The sequence below is a fragment of the Prionailurus bengalensis genome, chromosome E2 (assembly GCF_016509475.1).
Source record: "Prionailurus bengalensis isolate Pbe53 chromosome E2, Fcat_Pben_1.1_paternal_pri, whole genome shotgun sequence".
Taxonomy (NCBI): domain Eukaryota; kingdom Metazoa; phylum Chordata; class Mammalia; order Carnivora; family Felidae; genus Prionailurus; species Prionailurus bengalensis.
The window spans coordinates 9635245-9661505 of NC_057352.1; the positions used below are offsets into that span (position 1 = coordinate 9635245).

The window sequence follows — 26261 nt, forward strand, 5'->3', positions numbered from 1 at the left end:
ATCAAGTTCCCGGAGTGCAATGAGAGCCAGACTTGGGGACCTTGGGAACGTGGAGGAGGTCCCTCGTGCTAGGACCCTGTGGAAGAGGGAGAACCAGGGAGCCCCAGGGCGGTAACGGGATCTCCCCGTCCTGGGCCTCCAAGGCTTCGAGCTGAGCTGAGCGCCCGCGGGCTGCTTCCTCCCACAGGAAACCGCAGGCTTCGGGCACACCCAGCCGGCAGGGAGCGGCGCCCACTACCCGCCCGCTCCGGGGAGGCCCACGTGGGCAGCAGCCTGCAGCGCCGGCCGCCCGCCTGCCGAGCGAAGGGGGCGTGGCCAGGAGGGGCGTGGCCGGAAAAGCGGGGGCGGCCCGAAGAGCCCGAGGCCCCGCCCACTCCCGCCTCTCAGGGCGCGGACCCACAAGAAGTTTTTGGCGGCTTCGCTGGAGGCCGTTGGCCGCGCATGCGTAGTGAGTCACTGCAAGGACCTGCGTTGGTGGTGAACGTTCCTCCCTCTCACAACTCCCGGCATCGGCACCGTCTTCCTGCTAATGACTCTTCAAACAACGTGGTCTTGACTTAAGACACGCATCTCTCGGGCCTCGTCCCGAAAGACCTGGGCCTAGCTCCCAAGCCTTCCAGACCTTTCCCTCCCAGTCCTGGCTCCATAGGGTCTTTCAGCTTCTGCCTCTCCCTTCCGAAAGCACAGCCCGCCGCTCACAGTCCCTCGCTTTCGGTAGGCGCCTTTCCACCGGGTCCCTTAACGAGTACTTCTAGCCACGCCCCTCGCAAGTCCGTGAAACTACGGCCTCGGCAGGTACCGGTGCCCCTCCCAGCGGCAGCCCCCCCCATAGCCCCACCCCTCGCCACTCCCCGCAGCCCCTCCCTCCACAGGTAGCCGTGCCCCTCCCACAGGTTCCAGCCCTCGCTGGCCCTGCCAGCCCCGCCCCTTACAGGTCTCCCTGCCTTCTCAAGCCCTGTAGCCCCGCCCCTCAAGGCACGCCCAGTTTCTCTTCTCAACGGCCCTCTGCCCCGCCCCTCGCAGGGCTCACAGCTCCGCCCCTCGCAGGGCTCCCCGCCTCTCAGCCCTTCTGTTCACAGCCTGCTAGGTCTCCTGAGGTCTCCTGAGGTCTCCCGGCCGCCTCGGCCCCTCCTCTCCAACCTCCCCTCCCAAGACCCCTCTTCCTCCGCGCTCCCTCCTCCCCAGCTCCCTACCCAGGCCCCTCCTCCTCAGCCTCCCCGCCCATGGCCCCTCCTCCCCAGCTCCCTTCCCAGGCCCCTCCTCTCCAGCCTCCCCTCGCACGGCCACTCCTAGAGGCCTCCGTCCCACCCCCGCCGCGGTCCTCAGGCCTCATTGGCCCTTTATCTCCCCAGTAACCAGGCCACAACAGTGAGCTTGGAGAACCAAGGACAGGTCGGGCACTCCAGCAGGTAGGGACAGGGCTCGCTCCCCACAGCCTGCCGGGGTTTCCTTCTCCTCCGTGTCTCCTTCCCCCAAACAGCCACGCCTCAGAGATACCGAGAGCCCAGGGGACCTGCCCCCGTGCCAGAGTCAGAGTGGAAACACAAGACAGAGAATATGAGAGGTGGGAGGTCGGGAGGGATGTGGGGAGAGGCCTGAGAGGTGCTCCCCTGCAACTCATTGGAGGCATTGAGACTCAAAGAGAGGCCAGAGTTGGTTCCGGGGTCACCTTCCAGTTGCCTCGCGGTCCGTCCCCACCCTCCTTCCGGCGCCCTCCTGCTCTCTGTCTGAAGGGGTTCCTGTGTCACCCCTACAGGAGCGCCGCCCCCCCCCCCCCCCACCTTTGGCCAAGATGCCTTTGGGACTCTCTGCAGGGAGCACCCGCTCCGAGGATGGAACCGAGGCCTTCCTGGAAGGAATGGGTAATTCAGACGCTCTTGGCTTTTTTTCCCACTCATTCCTCATTGTCCCAAGTTCTAGGTACTGTGCTCTGGGACACGGGGTGGGGGGTGGGAAGAAGCGGGGAGGCCTTCCAGGAGAGTCCTCCAGCGGGAAACACACATGCGTGGGAATGGAGGTGGAGCAGGGCAGACGGATAGGCCAAGCCCTGGAGGGCTTCCTGCAGGAGGAGAAGTTTGTGTGGGGCTTGGAACTCCTCCCAGGAGTTACCGATGGGAGAAGGAAGGGATGAGCCTTTCAGCAGAGGGAACATGTGCCTAGAACAGGGTTTCTAAGCCTCCACACAGTTGACGCTTGGAGTCAGATCATTCTTTAGTCATGGCGGCTGTCCTGGGCATTGTAGGACATCCCTGACCTCTATCCGTTACATGCCAGGAGCAGCCTGTCCCACCCCGTCCCCACATCCTGACAATCAAAAGTGTCTCCAGACATTGCCAACTGTCCTTGCGCGCAGAATCACTGGTTGAGAACCACTGGGCCTTGGGAGGTGGGGAGCTAGCTGGGGGCCCAGACTGGAGAGGTGGTTAGGCTCAGGTCATATGGGGCCTTGAACCCCGGGCCCAGGACCTGCGGCTTTGTTCTCAGGCCCTGGAACTCCGAAAGACCTTCCGGGATTGTGAAGGGAGGCCCGGAGGCTGGGGAGGAGGCTGGGGTGATGGTCCCCGCAGGACAAGATGAGGCCTGAGCTTGGAGGATGGGCTGCGAGTGAGGAGGCCAGAGGACAGGACTGAGGACTGCTGGGCTACGGGGGCTGAAGGGGCGAGGGGGGACAAGACTGCGGCCCCCAGATCTTGGCCGCAAGTTCCAGATCCTCTGTGGCCGGCGCCTGAGGACCCTGAGGCCTTCCGGGAGCGCCCTCTAGTGGGGAGGCGGAAGTGTGCCCAAACCGGGAGTAGACGTGGGTTTGGGGGAAAAATCCCCCGGAGGTCAGCTTGGGGTCCCGGAGTACCAAGGGGGTGAGGTAGGCGTGAGGGATACAGGAACTGAGGTGCAGGGCTAGAGGGGTGTTGGGGACTGGGTGGGCCTTTCGGCTGCAGTTTGTGGGAGCCGGAGTTCCCAGGTCCTGGAGAGGAAGGGGCTGGGGCCGGGATCTCTACTGAGCCCAGTTGGCTGGTCCTGCCCTCAGCGGATTGGGAGCTGAGCCGACTTCGACGGCAGTGCAAAGTGATGGAGGGAGAGAGGCGGGCTTACAGCAAGGAAGTCCACCAGCGCATCAACAAGCAACTGTGAGCCCCGTGCCTGGACCCGGAGCTTGGGGAGCGAGGGGGCTCTTAAAGGGGTTGGGGGCCCGCCTCCTGGGTCCCAGAGGGGAAGGGGCAGGCCGGGTGTCTGGCCGTTAGTGATTCTGAGACTCTGCCCCTCGCTGACTTGCTCTCCACCTCCCCGCCTGGGCAGTGAGGAGATCCAGCGCCTGGAGGGGGTGCGGGATAAACTTCAGGTGCAGATCCGCGTGGCCCAGAGCCAGGTCAAGCGGCTGCGGGACAGCGAGAGGCTGGAGAACACTGGTCATCTGCTGAAGTGTCGGGTCCGGGTGCAGGCCGAGGTCAAGGAGCTACAGGAGCAGACCAGAGCCCTGGACAAGCAGGTGGGTTCGGACACCAGCCTCTGTGGATCGGAACTGCTCTGAGCCTTGGCTTCCTGGTCTGAAAATGGGCCTATTTGAAATCATGCGCGTGGGAGAGTTATATTCAGACTCCAATAGGAATGCAGGTGTTTTGTGCTTAGCACAGCCCCACACCCCCCAAAACGGAGCTGGTGCGGTTAAAGGGGACAGAAAGTCTCACCTCCTGACGTCAGCAAAACCTGCAGTAGAGTCCTGGCCCTGCCGCGTCAGAGCTGTGTGACCACGGGCAGCTCTCCGACCTCTCTGGGCCCTAGTTTTTGCATCTGCAAAAAGGGGACGTTGGTAACCCAGCCGTGTCGACCTGGGTCTCTAATCCCACCTGCCCCAAGACCTTGACCTGGGACACAGCGTGACTTTTCTAGGGCAGGGTTCTTCCAGGTTTCTATGACCGTCACTCCTGAGGCAGTTCACACGCCTGTGGATGTAAACACACACGTATTTGGGAAACAAAAGTTTTCACCAGGGAATAGTTTTTTTTTTTTTTTTTTCCCCAGGTGGGATTCATTCTGCTATTTTCTGTTCTATTCTTCATTAAAAAGAAAAAGTTGCTTCCCTAGACCAAATGATTTCTTGCACACGATTGGATCACAAACAGGACTTTGAAGGTTGCTTATCTTGGTGGTCTGTATTACTTTCCTATTTGTGCTGTAACGGATTACTACAGACTTGGTGGGTTAAAATAATACAAATTAGTTACCTTACAGTGCTGGAGGACAGAAGGCCAAAATGGGTCTCCCTGGGCTAAATTCAGGGTATCAGCGGGCAGCCTTTCTTCTGAGGAGACAGAGTGTGAGTAGGGGAGGGGCAGCGAGAGAGGGAGACACAGAATCCGAAGCGGGCTCCAGGCTCTGAGCTGTCACAACAGAGCCCGACGCAGGGCTTGAACTCACGAATCGTGAGATCTTGACCTGAGCCGAGACTGGACGCTTAACCGACTGCGCCACCCAGGCGCCCCATGGACTGACTTTTAAAACTTCCAATCTACTACCGACGGCTACTTGTATAAGGCTTTTGCCTTGACACTTGCACTCAGAATAGCCTCAAAACACAGTTTCTGATGCTTGCTTAAATTCTCTCATTTTCTGAGCCTGTCACGTCAGAGACTGATGACAGACAGCCCTTGGACTTGCACTAGTTTATAGCACTCACCGGTCTGTGTAGAAATAAAAAAAAAAGTAGGGACACCTGGATGGCTCAGTTTGTGAAGCATCTGACTTCAGCTCAGGTCACGTCTTGCAGTTCGTGAGTTCGAGCCCCACGTCGGGCTCTGTGCTGACGGCTCAGCCTGCTTCAGATTCCGTGTCTCTCTCTTTCTGTGCCCCCCCGCCTCAAAAGTAAATAAACATTAAAAAAAAAAAGCTGATAAAATTCAGCATCCATCCATGCTAGAAACTCTTAGAAGGTGACAAGGAATAAAAGGAAATTTCCTGAGTTGGCAAAGGACAACTATAAAACATCTATAGAAAATATCATATTTGATAGCAAAACATGAAAAAAAATTATCTTTGAGATCAGTAACAATATAAGGATGTCACCTAGCACCACTTCCATTTAAGATTGTACTGGAGGGGCGCCTGGGTGGCGCAGTCGGTTAAGCGTCCGACTTCAGCCAGGTCACGATCTCGCGGTCTGGGAGTTCGAGCCCCGCGTCAGGCTCTGGGCTGATGGCTCAGAGCCTGGAGCCTGTTTCCGATTCTGTGTCTCCCTCTCTCTCTCTGCCCCTCCCCCGTTCATGCTCTGTCTCTCTCTGTTCCAAAAATAAATTAAAACGTTGAAAAAAAAATTAAAAAAAAAAAAAAGATTGTACTGGAGGTTCTTTCTGGTGCAGTGGGGCCAAGAAAAAAAAAAACAACATTGGAGAGGAAAAAATGAAATTGTCATTGTTTGCAGATGATGTATTTGTGTACAGAGAAGATCCAGAAGACTGTAACACTAACTGTTTTTGTAATTAACAAGGTATGTTAACAATGTGGCTGGATACAGAATTAATGTTCCAAGTTAATGATATTTCCCTGTATTAGCAGCAACTATGATAAAATAAGAGAAGAAAACACGCACTTATAATAAGCCACAGAAGGACCTGAGAAGAAATCTAACAAAAGTGTGCCAGACCTCTATGGAGTAAATTGTAAAATTTTATTGAGGGATATTAAAGAACAGCTTAATAAATATAGAGATCTATCCATGGATTGGAAGAGTTAGTGCCCTAAAATGCCGGGTCTCCAAAATAATTTATAGTTTCAATGTAATCCCAACCAAAGCACGGAAAGTCTTTTTTCAATGGACGAAATTGACAAGCAGATTCTAAGGTTTCTATGGCAGTCAATGGACGAGATGACATAGACTGACTTAAAAGAAGAACAACAATGCGAGAGGATGTGCTTTCTCACTTCTCAAGATCTAGTATAAAATTCTTGTAATTGATGGAGGACTAATCAAATGGATCAATGGGACAGAGGAGAGAGCCCTGTAAGAGACCAATGCACATGTGGGCATCTGATGCACAACTTCGGGGCACGGGAAAAGAGGGCTTTGATAACGGTGCTGTGAAAACTGGATGTTCATACTGTAAGATGAAAGAGAGACCCTTATCTCTCCTCCAACCCCCATAACTAATTCCAGGCGGATCAGATCTAACTGTGTGAAGGTAGGGAAGGATTTCTTAAATTAGTTATAGAACTCTACTTCTAAAGAAAAAGACTGTTGCTTCCGGTGACTTTAAAGCTAATAACTTTTGTTGAAAGACACATAGAGTGTGCAAAGAAGGTCGTGGAATGGAAAGTTATTTGCAACGCATATAGCTGACAAAGGACTATTATCAAGAACATATAAAGAACAACTACAAATCATTGAAGAGTCAGCCCAATTAAAAAAAAAAATAGCCAAAGGATTTGGGCTGACATATCACAAAACGAGAGATTCAGATGTCCCAATAAATGTAGGAATGACTCACCACTCATTAGTAATCAGAGAAAGGCAAATGGAAATCGCAATGAGGTTCCATTAATCACTCACCAAATTTTCCAAACTCAGTGTCCGAAAATACCAAGTGTTGGGGAGTAAAGGAGCAAGTGGGAACTCCTAATGAACTGTGGGTGGGGACATAAATTGTCACACGTATTCTGAAAAGTCTTTCCCCCCATTATCTATTACCTTTAAAGATAGACCTACCCTGGGTTTCAGGGTCACACCCACTCGGCATGATCACCAGAAGCAGTCTCGCAGGAGGAGAGGGAACAGGAAACACCTGCATCTTCTCACGACGGCATCAAACACATCTTCCTTGAGCATCCAGGGGCTGCTTCTCAGCACCTCCAGCTGGGTGATCCCACGCAAGCGGGTGGGTGATGCCCCCCTTGGCAGAGGAAGGGATCACACCCAAGAGGAGTCATCTCTGTAACAGCTCATGAAGACAAAGCCTAAGTCTAACCACCACCCCCCCCCACTCAGTGATAAGAAAAACTCCACAGAGAAGCCAGATGTCTGCTCAGTCCTGGTCATGTAGGCTCTTGGGATCTATGAGCCCACTCGAAGTCCTTTTAGTCCAATGTAGTTCACCAATCAGGTCGTTTTCATAATAAACACCGTTGCCTGGGAACAGAGCTGGCATTCCATAGTTACCTTAACCCGGTATATTCCCATGAAAACAGTGTCAGAAGAAGGTAAGCCAAACTCACCTTCTAAGGGAAAACAGGTTTAGACCTATTGTTAACTCTTCTTCCCACCCAGCAAGTGCACTTCTGAGCATGTGCCCTGGAACCAGGATTCATGTAAAGAGATGTTGAAAGAAGCATGATCACGTATTGGCCAGCTCCAAACTGGAAATAACCCAAAGGTCCATCAGTATGTGAGTGAATAAATAAATTGTGGAATAGTCACGTAATGAAATAGTATACAGCAACGAAAAATGAGTGAATCACAATTACAGCCACAAGGGTGAGTCTAACACACATTTGCAGGAAGCAAGACAAAAAAACATACAGAGAGTGGGGCGCCTGGGTGGTTCCGTTGGCTAAGCGACCGACTCTTGGTTTCAGCTCAGGTCATGATCTCCCGGTTCATGGGATTGAGCCCCGCACTGTCAGTTCAGAGCCTGCTTGGGATTCTCTCTCTCCCTCTCTCGCTTCCCCTCCCCCACTCGCACTCTCTCTTTCAAAATAAATACACTTAAAACAGAGGAAAAAAAAAACCCACACAGGGAGCACGATTTCATTCACATAAAATTCAAAATCAGGCCAAATGCAACTTTTGTTTAGGGGTACGTACATGGGTGATAAAACCATAAAGTAAAAACATGAATTTCACTTAAGGAAGTATGGTAAACAGAAGAGTGATCCCTGTAAGATGTCCACCTCCTAATCCTGGGAACCTGTGAGTATCTTACTTTACATGGCAGAAGAGACTGCGGATGTGATTGAGGATTTTGAGTTGGGGAGATTACCCTAGATTAAACCGGAATTCTCCCCCGGAGCTTCCAGAAGGAATTCAGCCTGGCTGACACCTTGATTTTCTGAAACCAGTGAAATTGATTTCGGATTTCTGACCTTCAGAACTGTAAGAAAAAAGGTCGTGGTGTTTTAAGCCAGTCCGTGTGTGGTACTTTGTTCCAGCAGTAATAGGAACTGACAGAGGGAGGGCAGTGGCACGTCTGTGGAGAGGAAGGGGGGAGTGATGAGGGGGGGAGGATCTGCATTGCTGTCGGCATTCTGGTTCTCGACCTGGCAGGTGGTTCAAGGATGTTCAGTTAAAAATACGTATAATGAGTTGTACGTACATCATCTATGCCCCTTTCTGTGCACAGTGACTTTAAAAAAAGAAGTTTATTTTTGAGACAGAGACAGAGACAGAGAGAGGCAGAGAGAGAGATAGGGAGAGAGAGAGAATCCCAAGCAGGCTCCACACTGTCCGCTCAGAGCCCGATGTAGGGCTTGAATTCATGAGCTGTGAAATCATGACCTGAGCCAAAACCAAGAGTTGGGTGCTTAACCAACTAACCCACCCAAGCGGCCCCATCGTGACATTTTTTTAAAGAAAACAAACAAAAAAAGATGTTAGCCATCGTAGACCTAAATGTAAAATCTAAAATTATAGAACTTTTAGGGGTCCCTGGGTGGCTTAGTCAGTTAAGCATCCGACTTCGGCTCAGGTCATGATCTCACGGTCCGTGAGTTCGAGCCCCTCGTCGGGCTCTGGGCTGACAGCTCAGAGCCTGGAGCCTGCTTCGGATTCTGTGTCTCCCTCTCTCTCTGTCCCTCCCCTGCTCACACTCTGTGGGTGTGTGTGTCTCTCTCTCTCAAAAATAAACATTAAAAAATTTTTTTTGAAACTATAAAACTTTTAGAAGGAAACAGGAGAAGAGCTTTGTGAGCTTGGCTTAGGCAAAGATTTCTTTCTTTCTTTCTTTCTTTCTTTCTTTCTCCTTTTTTTTTTTTTTTTAAGCTTAGGCAAAGATTTCTTAGCTACATCACCAAAAGCATGATCCATAAAAGGACATATTGACAAACCGGACTCCATAAAATTTGAAAACTTCCCTTCAAAAGTTATTGTTAAGACAAGCTAAGCCCTACAAGGGGAGAGAATATTTGTCACGTGTGCAGCTGATAAAGAACTTGTATCTAGACTTTATCAAGAACTCTCAGTAAGAAAACAGCGGATCCAATCAGGAAAAACTGGCGAAAGACTCGAAAAGACACTTCACCAGAAAATATATAAGATGATAAGAAGCACGTGGAAGAGGCTCAGTGGTGTTAGTCATTAAAGGAATGCAAATTAAAGTCACGAGAACTTCTACACACCATTTTAGAATGGCTAGAATTAAAAAGACTATACCAAATGTTGATGAGAATGTGGAGGAACTGGAACTCTCACAGCCTGCTGGGTGGAATGTAAATGGCACCACCACTTTGGAAACCGCTTTGGCAGTTACTAAAAAACTAAATGTACCCTAACCATACGAATCAGACATTCTACCTCCTAGGCATTTACCCAAGAGAAAACGAGGCATATGTTCGTTGGTACAAAGACTTGTACGCGAGTCTTCGTAACAGCTTTATCTGTAAAATTCAAGATGGAAACCATTCAAATGTCCACCAGAAGATGAATGGATAAGGAAATTGTGGTACATCCATACAATGGAAAGCTACTCACCAATAAAAAGGAATGGGCTATTGATATACCCAACAAGGTGGATGAATTTCAGAATAACTGCTCTGAGTGAAAGAAGCCAGACCCCTCCCCCTCACAAAGAGTATACACTATGCGAGTCCATTGATTGACTGACTGATTGATTTTTAAGTAATTTCTACACCCAACGTGGGGCTCGAACTTACAACGATCAAGAGTCTACCGACTGGGCCAGCCAGGCACCCCTATGATTTCCTTTACAAAACTCCTTAGTGACAGAAAACACATGGGTGACTGCCAGGGGGAGGGGACCGTAGGAAGCAAGTGCACGGAAGAATGACAAAGGGACACAAGGAAACTTTTGGGGGAGATATGTTCACTAATCTTGATTATGCCAGTCTTACCAAATTGTATACTTTAAATGGTGTAGTTTTATTGTATGTTATTTATACTTCGATAAAGCTGTCAGAAAAGTTTCCTACCTCACACCGTATAAAAACATAAGTTCTGGGGCACTTGGGCGGCTCAGTCGGTTGAGCATCTGACTCTTGATTTCCGCTCAGGTCATGATCCCAGGGTTGTGGGATCAAGCCTTGCATCAGACTCCGTGCTGAGCATGGAACCTGCTTGAGACTTTCTCTCTCTCTCTCTCTCTCTCTCTCTCTCTCTCTCTCTCTGCCCATCTCCCCCACTCATGCTCTCTCTCTAAAATAAAACAAACATAAATTCTAGTGTTATTAGAGACCCAAATGTGAAAAGCAAAATTTGAGGAGCATGTTTTCTAATCTTGGGAGGAATTTCTGAAGCGAGTGGGTCCTAAACTTTCCTTGTGCCCAGAACCCTTAATTTCTGAGTAATATTTTTAGAACCTCTAACCTCCAACAGTCAGCGGTGTACCATGAAACCAGCAGGTAGGGAGGCAAAACACCCTGATTTATAGCATTGGCTGATTTTCCTAACAAATACAGGTATCCCCTGCTGTTTGAAAATTGCGCGTTATACCGCTTTGCTTTTTCAGAAGACCTGTGTTAGTACCTGTTTTCACTAAGTGAAAGACGACTGAGGAGGACTTGAACTTTTACCAGAGGAAAAAAAAGGCAAAAAAGAAAAAATAGCATTCAGCATTTGTGCCCCCCAAGCTCCTTCCTGGGGACCACACGCAGCATGCCAGAGGTGTGAACTCGGTCTGTCGGCGTCTATGTTTTATCTTGGTTTATTTTGTGCATCTGTTAGCAAGGTGTGTCCTAAGATATCAGAAAAGCCTAAAAGGTTATTTTTGGGGTCTCGGAATGCTATACGCTTTTTCCCGTACAAATTACTGGTAATTCCTTCTTCACTTTCTGCTGTGTTGGCTTATGAAGGGTCTCATAGGAACGGTCTACTTTCAGATGATGGGGAAACCTGTACTCTTGACTTGGCTGCGGTGAACACATCCTAAGATGACCCCCAGTGAGTCACACGCTTGTGCAACGCCCTCCCCTTCAGTTGGGGGCAGAACCTGTGACTTGCTTCTGGCCAAGAAAATACAGCCTGAGGGGATGTCACTCCCTTCATTAGGTTATGCCATCTAAGACTGTCCCCTTGGGGCGCCTGGGTGGCTCAGTCCGTTGAGTGTCTGACTTCAGCTCAGGTCATGAATTCACAGGTCATGGTGTTCGATCCCCGCATCGGGCTCTGTGCTGACAGCTCAGAGCCTGCTTTGGATCATCTCTCTCTCTCTCTCTCTCTCTCTCTCTCTCTCTGCCCCTCCCCTTCTCTCTCTCTCTCTCTTTCACACACACACACACACACACACACACACACACACACAAATAAAAACATTCAATAATAATGAAAAAAAGACTGTCCCTTACTAGGGGCATCTGGGTGGCTCAGTAGGCTAAGCATCTGACTTTGGCTCAGGTCATGATCTCAGGGCTCCTGAGTTCGAGCCACGAGTCGGGCTCTGTGCTGACAGCTCGGAGCCTGGAGCCTGCTTCGGATTCTGTGTCTCCCTCTCTCTCTGCCCCCCTCCCACTCACGGTCTCTCTCTCTCAAAAATAAACATTCAAAACATTTTTAAACAAACCAGTGTTTTCATCCTAACAACCTAGAGACCATTTGAGAATCCACAAGTAGAAAACAAAGTTGTATTTCATTCTTTTTTTTAAATGTTTATTCACTTTTTGAGAGACAGAGCATGAGTGGGGGGAGGGCCACAGAGAGAGGGAGACACAGAATCCGAAGCAGGCTCCAGGCTTTGAGCTGACAGCAGAGAGAGCCTGACTCAGGGCTCGAACCTGCAAACTGTGAGATCCTGACCTGAGCCAAAGTCGGACGCTTAACCGACTGAGCCACCCAGGTGTCCCCTGTGTTTCATTCTTAAAAACCACAATTACTTACCTGTGGGATGTTTGTGCCTTTGGGTCTTGGAGTCAGATTGGACTCATCACCCTTGCTTTGTGCTGACTTCTGTGCAGTACTTGGCTTTTCTTTTCTTTCTTTCTTTCTTTCTTTCTTTCTTTTTCTTTCTTTCTTTCTTTCTTTTTCTTTCCTTCCTTCCTTCCTTCCTTTTTTCTTTCTTTCATTGAAAATTTGACTGGGATAATTATAGATGCACGGCATTCAGAAGAAATAATAAGAAATAGAGGTTCGTCGTACACTTTGGCTAGTTTTCCCCACTGGTAACATTTCTGGATATTTGATTTATTTAAAAATGTTTATTCATTTATTTTTGTGCATGAGAGGGGCAGGGACAGAGAGAGAGAGGGAGAGAGAGAATCCCAAGCAGGCTCTGAGCTTTTGGTAGCCCCCCGACGTGGGGCTTGATCTCCTGAACCATGAGACCACCACCTGAATCGAAATGAAGAGTTGGCCGCTTAACCAGCTGAGCCACCCAGGAACTGCCCCCCCCCCTTCAGTTTCACAAAGACGTGACTCATCAAAAGGAACATAGCACCGTCTTATGTTGAACCTGTGAACTACCTTGAGCTTGTAGTTCATGCGGTGTCTGACCAGTGTCAGCGTGCCTCCCTCAAAACTGAAAATATCAGGGCGCCTGGGTGGCTCAGTTGGTTGGGCGTCTGACTTTCGCTCAGGTCATGATCTCACAGTTCGTGGGTTCGAGCCCCACGTCGGGCTCTGTGCTGACAGCTCGGAGCCTGGAGCCTGCTTCAGAGTCTGTGCCTCCCTCTCTCTCTGTCCCTTCCCTGCTTGCACTCTGTCTCTTAAAAATGAATAAAAACGTAAAAAAAAATTTTTTTTTAACTAAAAAAAACCCCTAAAAATATCCCCACGGTTGCTTGCCCCTTTGAACGTGTTGCAGTGCTCGGGGGTGCCTGGGTGCATGAGTTCGTTTTCTAGGGGACGCGATAATAAAGAACCACAAACTTTGGGTGGTTTAAATGACAGGAATTTATTGTCCCGTGTTTTGTAGGTTGGGGGCCCAAGATGAAAGTGTTGGAGGGTGGCGTTTTCCCTCTGTGCACCTTCTAGGTCCAAATTTCCCCTTTGCATAACGACACCAGTCATACTGGATCGGGGCCCACCCTCATGACCTCATGTTGACTTGATTATCTCTGTAAAGAGCCTGTCTCCAAATCAGGTCACGTTCTGAGGTCCCGGGGATTAGCACTTAAACATAGGAATTTGGGGGGGCGGGACCCAATCTAACCCATAAGGGTACACGAATTCGGAAACGCAGCCTTAAAGCAATTCCATTTATTCGTCTGATCTGCATGTTTTAGTGAGAACCTACTGTGTTAGGCACACGCCCAAAAAGACAGCATTCTGCCCTCATGGAGCTTCCCGTTTTATTGGGGAGACGGCATGCCCCAAATGAGTAAAGATGAATAGGGACATGAAGACAGGTTGGCAAAGGTTTCACACCCAGGGGACTCTCACGGCATCAGGGCTCATTCTCATCAGTCTCTCGTCTCCACTTTGTCTAGTGGCCTCATCCTCCCAGGACCCTCCGTGTGCTGGGGACTTGGACAGCGGAAGTTCTAGAGCCCCATCCATCTACCGCATGCATGTGCCCCCCAAATACCAGGAAGGGATTCAGGCTGGTTCAGCTTGGCTCACGTGCCCATCCCTAGGACGGTCACATGGACCGTAGGAACCTGGGTCATGTGGCTGGTAGGGCGGCTCGTTGTGTTTGGAAGCTAGAACCACACGGAAAGTGGGGCCCGCCAGCAGAAGAAGGATAGAACAGATGGCTGGGGCCACAAGGGTGGCAGATGGCAGCCACACTCGGCCGCTCACCTCCCTTGGTGCCTCCGTCACTCCCACATTCAGCCATCGAACAGTTACTACCACCCCGTCTCCTCCAGATCCAGGAGTGGGAGACCCGGATCTTTAACCACAGTAAGGATATCAAGGCCCCGGGACTCGTCCTGGATCAGAAGGTCAAGATCCGGCGAAGGATCAAGATCCTAGAAGACCAGTTGGACAGGGTGAGGGCCAGCCTCTTGGCTCTCTCCAGACCTGAGCTCTGGGGGTTGGGAGGGGAAACTGAGCATGGGGTCAAGTTCCAGAAATGGTGGACCAGATGCCTGGAGGGGGGCAGGCCTGAAATGCTGGGCTCCCTGAGAAGGATCAGGGGGCATCCTGAGGGATGGAGTGTCCCCAAGGAAAGGAGACTGATGCCTGGGTCCTTAGGGGAGCTGGGCAATGCTCTCAGGGTCCCCAAATAGGGAATGGGCCCCCTCACGTGACAGGCGCCCAACCTTGGCCGAGTGTGGAAGAGGGAGGCAGGCAGGGCCTCAGACAGACTTTTGTACCCACCCCCCCAGGTCACCTGTCGCTTTGACATCCAGCTGGTGCGGAATGCGGCCCTGCGGGAAGAGTTGGACCTCCTGCGCATTGAGAGGAACCGCTATCTGAACATGGACCATAAGCTGCAGAAGGTCAGTGGCCTCGAAGGGCCAAGGAGCCCTTGGCCCAGCTGGGGTAGGGAGAGGATTCGACTCCAGCACTCCGGCCTCAAGTACGGAATCCACTGGAGACCTAGGTTGACATCAGTCCAGAGGGGATGGGGACCTCGAAACTGTTCCAGGACGCCTCTCACAAAGAAAGCAGCCTCGTTTCGAATTGCAGAAGCCAGGGATGTCATTTTGAATATTCTCAGCCGGGGCAGTCAATGAGCGAGCAAGACCATTTCCGTTCTATGGGTATTTCTGTAATCTTCGATGGCCCTCGAGGGACCTTCTCTTTCTCCTCCACCTTCCCTTCCCTGAAAAAAATAGTGCAAAGAACTCTAGCCTTCCCCAAGATTGACAATTTGCCATATTCACACACACACATGTTCTAATTATTATTATTTTTTTTAAATTTGTTTTTCAACGTTTATTTATTTTTGGGACAGAGAGAGACAGAGCATGAACGGGGGAGGGGCAGAGAGAGAGGAACACACAGAATCGGAAACAGGCTCCAGGCTCTGAGCCATCAGCCCAGAGCCCGACGTGGGCTCGAACTCACGGACCGCGAGATCGTGACCTGGCTGAAGTCGGACGCTTAACCGACTGCGCCACCCAGGCGCCCCTATTATTATTATTTTTTTACTGAAAATGATCACAGTTGCTGGACTTGGGAGAGCGCAGGGCAGACATTATGCCCCTAAGAACTTCCTTGTGAATTTCCCGAGAATGAGACCATTTTCTTACCAAAACACAGGGCGCTTTTCCAAGTCAGGGACTTCAAAGTTATTACAATCCTAAACAGTCCCTATTGAAAGTTCTCTGATGGTCCCAGTGATGCTCTTTGTAGCCGATTTGATTTTCCGGCTCTAGGCTCCAAGCCAGGGCCCCACGTCGCATTTGGTTGTCCTGGCTCTGTTCGTCTGGAACCATCCCTGGGCCCTTCTTTGTCTTCATGACTTTGACATTTTGGAGCCAAGTCTCCTCCGTGTGGGTTTGTCCGATCTTTCTTCACGATGAGATGCACCTTGCGCATTGTTGGCGGAACACCAGAGAAGCGATGCTGTGTCCTTGGTATGCATTGGGTAGGAGGCATGTCGGTCCCTTAACTAGCGATGTCGCCGTTGATCCCTTGGTTAACCAGATTTCTCCCACGGACGTCTCCCTTTGTGACGAGTAAGTAGAGATTCTTGGAGACGTGGTCAATATCTTGGTCCCCGACACATTTTTCACTCGGTTGTTTTGGCATCCATGAATGATTCTTACCGGAATGATTATTACTGTCACAACGGCTGCCGAATGGTGACCCCTTTCTCGACCTCCGTCATCTCTCCCGCATTTATTAGTTAGCATTTTACTCAAGGAAGGGCCTCGCATTCTCCGCTGTATATTTTGTGTGTTATCAGGAAGCTTTCGAGTATGCTTACATCATCGTTCATTAGGATGTTCAAATTGTCCCGGGTTTGGCTAGTGGGAGACCTTAAGCTGGCCTCTGTGTCCTTTCGATGGGTCCCATCGTTTTTGTTTTTGTTGTTTGTTTTAACATTTCCTTACTTCTGGCACAGGAAGATAGTCCAGGTAATTTGCACTCGCTCAGCCCCCACCCCGGAGTTAGCCGCGACGCTACTCCCGGGAGTCCTGGTTCCTTCTGGAAAGGAGGAGGTGTTGAGAAATGATGAGACAGCCACTGCCAGAGGGGCCTCGGTGACCCCGGGGCAATATTGCTTTGAGGCCCTTTTTCTGGAGAGAACTAGGGAACACACACATATACTTTGTTGTTGCTTTTTAATTTAAAAATTTTTTTTCTAAGAGAGAGAGGGAGAGAGCGCACTGAAGAGGGGGAGGGGCAGAGAGAGGGGGACGGAGGACCCGAAGCAGGCTCTGCAAGGAAAGCACAGAGCCCAGCGCGGGGCTTGAACTCACAAACCGTGAGATTATGACCTGAGCGGAAGGCAGACACTTAACCGACTGAGCCACCCAGGTGCCCCTTTTAAGTTTTTAGAAAATGTGTATTTATTTATTAAAAAATTTTTTTTTAATGTTTATTTTTGAGAGAGAGGGAGCACAGAGCCCGACGTGGGGCTCAAACCCATGAACTGTGAGATCATGACCTGAGCCCAAGTCGGATGCTTAACTGACTGAGCCACCCAGGCACCCCGATGTTTATTTTTGAGAGAGAGAGTACAAGGGGGGGAGGGGCAGAGAGAGAAGGAGACAACAGAATCTGAAGCAGGCTCCAGGCTCTGAGCTGTCAGCACAGAGCCCGACTCCTTCGTTCTGCCCTCTGAGGGTCCAGGGATCTGTCTCTCTATCCAGAATTATCGTATTCAGGAGGCACTTGAATTCATTCCTGGTTTTGGCGGGGGTTCTGTGTGCTTATGTTCTTTGTTTAAAATGCTGGGTTCGGGGGGCGCCTGGGTGGCGCAGTAGGTTAAGCGTCCGACTTCAGCCAGGTCACGATCTCTCGGTCCGTGAGTTCGATCCCCGCGTCGGGCTCTGGGCTGATGGCTCGGAGCCTGGAGCCTGTTTCCGATTCTGTGTCTCCCTCTCTCTCTGCCCCTCCCCCATTCATGCTCTGTCTCTCTCTGTCCCAAAAATAAATAAACGTTGAAAAAAAAAATTTAAAAAAAAATGCTGGGTTCGGGACGCCTGGGGACTCAATAGACTGAGCATCTGACTCTTGATTTTGGCTCAGGTCATGATGTCCCGGTGTGTGGGACTGAAGCCCACATCGGGCTCTGTGCTGAGCCTGCTTAAGATTCTCTCTCTCTCTCTGCTCCTTCCGCGTTCGGGCTCCAAGCTGTCCGCACGGAGCCTGACGCGGGTCTGGAACCCACGAACCGTGAGTTCATGAGCTGAGCCCAAGTCCGACGCTTAACAGACTCGGCCCCCCAGGCGCTCCCCCCAAACCTGTTTAAAGTACAGTTCGGTTCATTTGCTTCTGTTTTGTATTCTGTTTTACTTCTCCCCTTCCTCCTGTCACTGTTGATTCGATATTCTTGATGAACATAGAAACCATTAGCAGAGGTTCCCAAACCAAAAGTCTTCCAAAAGGTACCCCAGAGAAACATCATTTCTAATTGCATTCAAATAATACGCATTCCTCCCTTCTCTCTCCTGAAAGGACCCTTTGTACCCATAATAACTGCCAAGACATTTCTGTGCAACTAGAAAGTGGATGGGTGTGGTCACAGTTAGGAAATTCACGCACATTTCTGAACCCAACTTGGGTGCGTGTTCTTAGCAATGTTCTGGGGTGAGGGTTTCACGGCGAGAAGCGCTCTGAGCCAGCAGGCCAGCCCAGCGGCCACCAACGAGGAAGGTCCACGCACGTGGGAGGCCCGCGAGTCCCGCTTATTGCGGGGTGGGGTGGGGGTGGGGGCGCCGGGCCTAAAAGAAGGCCCTACAGTGAGGAGGCCGTAAGAAAGACATCGGTTCTGTCTCGTCCTCTGGCAGGAAATCAGCGCCCTGCGACGCACGGTCAGCGCCCTAATGGTCTCTTCTGCGGCCGCCTACACCGTCAGGTAGGACCCCGCTTTGGCTCCCGCGTGGGGGCCGCGCTCAGGCAGCACGCGCTTTGCCGTAGGCTGTGGCAGGCGGGTCGGAACTCCAGAAATAGACTGTCGCAACCTTTTTTTTTTTTTTTAAATAAGGTGCCCCCTTTCTCTCCTTCCGGTGATCTCCCAGTCCCTCGGGGCGAGGTCCCACTCGGGGGTATGGAGGAACCTCTTTGGCCCCAGTCTGTGAACGGCATTGTAGCACACGGGCTGTGGGGAGAGTGAACCCAGACGCTGCTTGCCCTGGCGCGGGTGGCCCCGGGGACAGCCACCTGGGAAGCGTCGCGGCATGAGAGTAATTAGATCATTAGATTGTTACGCTGAAAGGTAGGAGATCCTCTCAGGCCCCCTTCAGATGGAGTCACGTTGTGTGGAGTCTAGAAGTCCCCGCCGTTGTGTACATTTTGGCCTCTGTCTGGGGGCTCCCGTGCTGGCTCCTGCCCCAGCCTTGCTTCTTTATGAGCTTGGACCCCTTCTCTTGCTCCGAATGGTTTCCTACCTCCTTTTATTTTATTTTATTTTATTTTATTTTATTTTATTTTATTTTATTTTTTACACTCGATTCTGTTTTGTTTTATTTATATAGGGGCGGCCGGGTAGCTCCGTCAGTTCAGAGTCCGATTTCGGCTCAGGTCATGATCTGCCCATTTGTGGGTTCGAGCCCCGCCTCAGGCTCTGTGCCGACAGCTCAGAGCCCGGAGCCTGCTTCGGATTCCGTGTCTCCCTCTCCCTCTCTGCCTCTCCCCTGCTCATGCTCTCTCTCCCTCAAAAATAAACGTTAAAAAAATTTTTTTAAATGTTATTTATATATTTGGAGAGAGAGAGTGAGAGACAGAGCGTGAGCAGGGGAGGAGCAGAGAGAGAGCAAAGCAGGTTCCAGGCTTTGAGTTGTCAGCACAGAGCCCAAGGTGGGGCTCGATCTTGTAAACCGTGAGATCATGACCTGAACTGAAACCAGGAGTCGGACGCTTGACCGACTGAGTCACCCAGGCGCCCAGTTTCCTGCCTTCTCTTCAGGTAGGAATATTGTTTGTCCCTCATGACGCCTGCTTACTCATGGCACATGATTCCTCAGGACGTCAATTATAGCCCAGATCGACCTTAATGGTTGCTGAGATTTCTTCCTTGCTTGGGGCCTCCGATGACACGATGACACTCCTCCGGCAGATGGCCGAGGGCAGGCTAGCTGGGTACCGGGACAGGGTGGTCTCATCGTATTGACGCTTCCCGTCAGACCTGCCAGCGGGTCCATCGCTTCCTTGCTGGATGACCCGGGGCCGGTCACCTCCGCTCTCTGAGCCTGCTTCCTCCGCGGTGACAGGACCCGTCATCATGGCGGCTACCTCACGGGGATGCTGTTGTAGAAAGGTCGGGAAGTCGGGATCCCTCTTCCCCGCCCCTCAGTTGGCATGGAACCCAAGGCACGGAAAGCGCCACGAGTCCCAATCCCCGAGAAGGGCTGCCACCAGCACCTGGAGATGGAGGTGTCACTGGGGGCTGGTGGCAGGGTGGGGTGAGGCCTCCCACCGAGGAGGGCTGACTTGAGAAGGCCTTGAAGGAATTTGAAAAGAACACGAAGCTGGTGAGGGCGCCTGCGTGGCTCGGTCGGTTTAGCATCAGACTCTTGACTTCGGCTCAGGTCGCGATCTCACGGGTCACGAGTTCGAGCCCCGCATCCGGCTCTGTCGGCAGGGAGCCTGCTTAGGATTCTCTCTCTCTGCCCCTCCCTCACTTGTGCGCAGGAGCTCGCTTCCTCAAAATAGATAAATAAACTAAAAAAAAAAAAAAAAAAACGAAAAAGAAAAAAGAAATAGAAGCTGGTGCTGGGGCTGGGGCTGGAGGCAACCAAAGTTGGCACAGGTGGGGAGGTGGGAAGAGAATGGCCGGAGGGCAGGGACCTGCGGAGATGGGCCTGCTGTTCTCCTAACATAATGACCGGGTGATCTTTGACCCTATGACGCGTGGGGCCCTAGGAATTTCCACTGCACTATGTGTAAAAGCTGAAAAGCTCAGTGACCGAGGCTTCCAGAGCGTCCCCGATATCCTGACACGCGGCTGATGTCATCTGCGTGTCCAACATGAGACCCCGAATGGTCCGGGCCGCTATTTCCAATCACACAACCCCCCCCCCCCCCAACTCGGCCGACTGCCTTAACGCCTGGGGTCTAACCCTCCCGGGGCGGGAGCAGAATCTCTAACTGTGGCCTCCTGTCCCACGGCTCACACAATAATGCACAGCCCCCTCCCCCCCCAGGACCCCGTGTGTGCTTCCGCAGCACGGCCCCCTCGTGGGCGAGGCCATCAGTCCCTTATGTGGCCCCGTCCCCGCTCTGGTTCCACACCCCGTCACCTGGCTCCCTTGCAGGATCCTAGAAAGTGTTCTGCCTTTTTGTGACCTGGGGGGGGGGGGGGGACTGCCACCTGATCCTGCCCCATCCCTGGGACCCCAGGCTGCGCCGTCCTCCCTGACCCCTGGGCTCACCTCCCCCATCCCCCCCAGGGAGGAGGTGAAGACCAAGCTGGGCCTGCTGCGGGAGAGGGCGGATAAGGAGGTGGCCCAGAACGAGACGGAGCTGCAGACCCTGCATCGGCACATAGCGCACCTGGACCAGTTCCACCGCTTCCTCAAGCTCAAGAACGACGAGCGGCAGCTGGACCCCGCCGTCGTGGAGAAGCGCGAGAAGCGGGGTGAGACCCGGGCCGCCGGCCGGGGTGGGTAGGGGTGGGGGGAGGAAGGGGACGGGGCTCAGGGGCTCCCGGCCCCTCCGCCGACCTCACTGCCCCAACTGCCGCAGCCCGGGAGGTGGCCGAAGGCCTCCGGAAGACGTCCCAGGAGAAGCTGGTGCTGCACTGCGAAGATGCCATGAACAAACTGTCCCAGCTGACTGGGGAGAGCGACCCGGACGTGCTGGTGGAGAGGTACCTGGAGAGTGAGTATGGGGCCGCGGCGGCGGGCCGGGGGGAGGGGGGGCGTCCAGGCGCGGGATGGGCTCGGTCACCCGCATCCGGGGGCCTTCGCTTGGGCCCCGGGGGCTTCTGCCCCTGCGATGCAGACGCGAGGCGTCAGGGACGCGCTACCTGCCCGGCTCCGTGCGCCCCCGTCTCTCTCCCTCCCCGGTCTCTTCCTTCTGCGCTCGTCCCCCTGGGGCCTGGAACGCTCAGTCCCCTCGGGGTGTCTTTATTTCCGTTTGGTGTTTGTTTCTGGGCGTGTCTGTGTCCCCGCCCCCCCCCCCCCCCCCCCCCTTCGAGGGCCTGCCGGCCACTCTCCAAATCTGCCCTCGACCTCTGGGAGTCTCCCTCCGGTGCTTGTTGCTGTAGTCCCCCGGGGCCTGGTCTCTCTCTCTCTCTCTCTCCCTCTCCCCCGACCTCTGCTGCTTTCTCTGCCTCACTTCTCTCTTGCTCTGCGTTTCTCGGTTATCTCTGGGTCTCTCTCTGGACTTGGCCGCCGTCTCTCTTACTCCGACTTGCTCTGCCTGCCTCTGTGCCCCTCCGTCTCTGCCTCCCTTGGTCTCTGCGTGTTTGTCTCTGCGTGGTCGTCCTCCCCGTCCCTTTCCCGGTCCCGCGCGGGTCCCTCCGCCTCCGGCCCCCTGGATCCGCCTCTCCCGCCTCTCGCCAGGGGAGGGGCGCAACTTCGCGGAGTTCACCTTCATCAACGAGCAGAACTCGGAACTGGAGCGCCTGCAGGAGGAGATCAAGGAGGTGAGGGAGGCCCCCCTTCCCCACTCCCTTCTCCCCTCCCCTCCGCCTCCTCCGCGCGCGCGACGCCGCCCCCCGCCCTCGCCCCAGCTACCTCCGGCCGCGCGCTCGCGCCCCGCAGTTGCAGGAGACCTTGGCGAGCACCCGCCGGAGCGAGGATAACCTTCGCGAGCAACGAGAGCAGCAGCGAAGGGCCCTGCAGCAGCGAACCGACGAGGTGCGCGCGGAGGCCGACCAGGTGGAGGCCCGCTTCCAGGACCTTCGGGGGCAGCTGGAGAAGCTCAAGGCCGGTGAGCGCCGGCCCCAGCTCCTTCACCTGGGAGGAGGCGATGCGTGGCCGGCCCCGGGCCGGCCGCCTGGAGATGGGCCCGTCTGCCCACCCGGTACCCCCCATCCACTCATCCATCCTGCCATCCTTCCGGGGTGCGTGGCCCAAGAGTCAGGCTGCCCCGGGTTTGAAGCCAGCGCCTCATTTGGGTGCGGTTTCCTGGGCCTGAGCCCCTCTGGCAACTGGAATGGGCGGCCGCGCGTGGATTCGTGGGTTGTCACGAGAATTGGATGGGGTGACCGTCGGGAAGGGACAGAAGGTGGCCCTGGTGCCTCTGAGCAAGCAGGGGGGCCACCTGTGGTCACAGTAGGGGATCGGTTACCGGCAGATCCTCCTTTGCTCTGTGGTGACCATGACCGCTGCCCTGTGCTAGGTGAGGAGGCAGGGGTGGGGTGGAGGGGGGGCAGGGGTGGAGAGGAGACCAGCCTGGGTGCTGGGTGTTCCGCAGCCTTCGGAGGGGCTAGGGTGAAGGACGGACCCTCAGACGGGGTGGGAGCCTCGACCCCGCTTGGAATGCGGGGACCGGCTGAGGACCAAAAGGCGGGGTCCCTTGTTAAAAAAAAATGGTGCAGGGGCCTACAGCCGGCTGACACCTGCTCTGTGAAGGGGGTGGGAGTGGGGGTGGGTGGTGACCCATGGCTTCCTGGGAGCAGAAATGCTGGAGGCTGAGTCTGAGGGGTGAGTGTTTAATTGCAGAGCTGGGAGGGGTAGGTGCTCCCAGCACGTGGGGCCGAGGCCTGGAGGTGCTCCCAGGAATGTCGGCTCATTGTGTGGAGAGGGGGGTGTGAGGGTGTGGGGGGAGGTGCAGGGTGGTGGATCCTGAAGAGATGCCAGGCTGGGGTACTGGGGAGCCATGGTAGGGCTGTGAGCAGGAGAGGCCATGGGTGGGGAGGTTAGGAGAGGAGGAGGGAGAGAGGAGGGAAGGGAGGCCAGAAGTGGCAGATGGATGGGTCATGGCGGGGGGGGGGGGGTGAAGCACACGGCGTCTGGCCTGGTGGGTGTAAGACCCCTCTATGAGACAGGGAATATGGGAGAAAGAGTGGGTTTGGAGATGCCCCTGAAATTCAGAGTGAGCAGCGTGGGGGGGGGGGACATTCAGGGAGGGACCCCCGGGACCACGGGGACAAGTGGTAGAGACGCAGTGAGGTGAGGTGTGCCATGCGAGATTTGTGTCAAGGTCACGGGTGCCGCCTGATGTCACTAACAATAACCAGTCACAGCCGGACAATAACAAGATACAAGCGGGCCACGTGGGGGCCAACCGTGACAGACGAGCACGGGTCGCGACCGTGGCCAGCGGGCCCGCCAGGGGCAGTGGTTAACGCAGTCGGGGCAGCAGCGTGGGGGGGGGGGTGGCCCAATATTTAAAAAACACAGGAAACAGCCTCAGTGGTGGATCTCCCGGGGGAGCACCCCCCCCAGGGGAGCACCCATGTGAGTACCTCTCTGGGGGAGCTCCTGAGGTGGGGGGGGGTCACTGGGCGGGATGGGAGTTGGGTGTTCCTGAGCTGCGTGAAGAAGTCTTTCAGCAGGTGGTGACTTGGTCCGCTTTCCCCTTGACCACCCCCCCCTCACTTTTTGAACCCCTGTGGTTCCTCGGGAGCCGGGTGGCCAGGCCCACAGTGTCGCTCTCGTGCCCTCTGAGCTCGGGCAAGTGGCTTTCCATCCCGGAGCCTGGCTTGGCATCTCCGTCGCTCCGGAGCAGCAGCAGAGACCGGAGGGCAGGGAGAGGCAGGGCGTCGCATCCGTGACGGCCTGTTCCCTCCGACCTCAGACATCCAGCAGCTCTTCACCAGGGCCCAGTGTGACAACACCATCATCAAGGACCTCCTGGGGGTCAAGACCCACATGAGAGACCGGGACATCAGCCTCTTCCTGGGCCTCATCGAGAAGCGGCTGGTTGATCTCTTGACGGTGCAGGCCTACGTAGACGTCCGGGTGGAGGTGTGGGGGGTACTGTGTGGGCGGGGGGTTGGGGGGGGCAGGGAACAAGAAGCTTGGAGGCCAGGGCCTTGGGGGTGAGCCAACCACTGGCTTATCCACCCTCCAGACCCCCACCCCCTCCAGCTTGGCTAACGCTGCCCTCCTGGTTCTGGGCCAGAGCCCCGAGGATCTTCCAAAGAAGCTGGCCCCGCCGCAGCTCCCTGACAATCCGTGAGGCCTCCGGGCGGGAAGGAGGGGCAGGGGGAGGAGGTTCCGTGGGGGCAGAGGCGACAGTGGGATGGAGGCTTCTGGGGGGGCTCCAGGATCCCGGAGGGTGGGTGCGGCTCTGGGGCGGAGTAGAAGGTGGGAGTGACCGCCTCGGGAAGGAGTAGGGGGCTGCTGAGGACGGAGCTGGCCCCGGGGAGACCGGAAAGGGCCAAGGGCGCTCGGGCTGGCCGGAGCAAGGCCTCTGGGTAGCGCAACGGGGAGCCCTCGGCCTCCTGTGGGGCTGAGTGTCCTCCCTGCCTCCCGCCCCCCACCCCCCACTTTAGGGACGACCTCCCAGGCTTCGAGGCCAAAGACGACTATCCGATGAGCAAGGAAGAGCTGCGCAGCCAAGTGACGCAGTTGGTGAGGATGGGAGGCAGGTCCTCCCTCCCCGGGCAGGTCCTCGGCCCCCTGGTGGGGCCCTCATTCGCCCCCTCCCCTCCCCCCCCCCAGCTCGAGGCGCAGGAGCAGCAAGAGAAGGAATTAGCCGAGGCCTTGAGGAAGGTCAACAGCAACCTGAGCGTCTCCAGCCTCCCCAGCATCGAGAGGGTCAGCTCGGGCTCGCCCCTGACGACCGTCAAGAGCCCCAGCGGGGTCCCCGGGTCCATCCTGAGCCAGAGGACTAGTGGCGTCCTGGCATCCAGTGGAGACCGCACCACGAGCACCAACGTCGGCCGCGTCGCCTTGGGAGAACCCGGCTCCAGCACGGGCCGCGTGACCTTCGGTTCCGCCAGCGCCGGGGGGGCGCCCGTGTCCAGCCGGGGCTCGACTGGGGGCCGCGTGACCTTCAGACCCCCCAGCTCTAGTAGCTACCTGGGCTCCACCGGATACTTGAGGTCCAGCGGAGGCCAGGACAGCCCCGCGGGTGCGGAGAGCAGGGGCACCGGGTCAGAGTCAAGCGCAGGCCCCGGGACCAGCACCAGCAAAGACTAGCGGCCCGCCCCCCCCCCCCTTGCCCTTGGCTCCCTGCAGGCCCCTCTCTGCCTTGAGATTTCCCCGCGACCCTCCTGGTTCCAGGCCCTCTGTGAGTCTTTGCTCCGCATCTGTCTGCCCGTGCCCTTCCCGTTGTCCCTGTGTCCATCCGCTGGCGGTCGTCTCCTCAGCGATGTCTCCTGGTCCCTTTCTCTCTTTCCAAACCCCGCCCCCCCCATTTCCCTTCCTGTCTCCCCATTTCCTGTCGTCTTGGCTTCCCATTCAGTGTGTGTTTCTGTCTCCTGTTCACATCTCTGCCCCCATCACTGCTGGTCCCCCGCCTCCCCGGTCCTGTGTCTGCTTCCCCACTTCTAATTCCCTCTCCTGTCTCTACCTGCCGGGCTCTCCTTGTGCCTCATGACCCCGTCTCTGCAGCCCCTCGTTCCTCGCCCTCCCCCCGGAGCCCCAGGACTGCCCCCCGCCCCCCCAGGACTGGGCAGCAGGGGAAGACTTGGAGGAAAGATGTCAGGGTCAGCATGAGCTGCGGCCCTAGAAAATAAAGGTCAGAGCCTGTTACCCCAGCCCAGTTACAGGTGTATATGTGGGCGACCAGGCTGGACACATGGCGGTTCCCTTTACCTCTGGCCCAGGGGGAAATGTATGACCTTTGTCCCTACTCCCTGCAATTCATTTATTCTTATTTATTTATTTATTTATTTAATCTATCTATTTATTTTTGAGACCTCCACATTTCAGGCTCTACTGAGAACTGGGGTGTATCAGTCAGGATGGGTTGGGTTATGCCGCAGTAACGAACACCCCCCCCCCCCCCCCCCAGGATCTCAGTGGCCTTATACTGCAAAGGCTTATTACTTGCTGGTGTTCCTGGTCTTTTGTGGGTCCCCTAAGGGCTCTCCTCTGAGTCACCTTTGTGACCCAGGCCGGTGGCACAGCATCTGCCTGGAGCGTTGCTAATTCTTTGGCCCTGGGAAACAGAGAAAGTGGTAAGGCTGACAAAGTTCTTTTTTTTTTTTTTT

General features: G+C 54.4%; 1 protein-coding gene and 1 non-coding gene across 2 annotated transcripts; both read left to right on the forward strand.

Moving 5' to 3' along the window:
- The first annotated feature begins 330 nt into the window (after positions 1-330).
- On the forward strand, positions 331-25805 carry ODAD1 (outer dynein arm docking complex subunit 1). The gene is made up of 16 exons (XM_043600401.1): positions 331-795; positions 1353-1409; positions 1757-1862; positions 3026-3125; positions 3295-3484; positions 13957-14079; positions 14419-14532; positions 17998-18065; positions 20599-20786; positions 20894-21028; positions 21715-21797; positions 21916-22084; positions 23897-24066; positions 24173-24276; positions 24597-24675; positions 24766-25805. The coding sequence occupies exons 3-16, from the start codon at positions 1793-1795 to the stop codon at positions 25243-25245; spliced, it is 2073 nt and encodes a 690-aa protein (XP_043456336.1). The 5' UTR covers positions 331-795; positions 1353-1409; positions 1757-1792; the 3' UTR covers positions 25246-25805.
- TRNAE-UUC lies at positions 12682-12766 on the forward strand. The gene has a single exon. It is a non-coding gene; the product is annotated as a tRNA-Glu (tRNA).
- Positions 25806-26261: the final 456 nt, after the last annotated feature.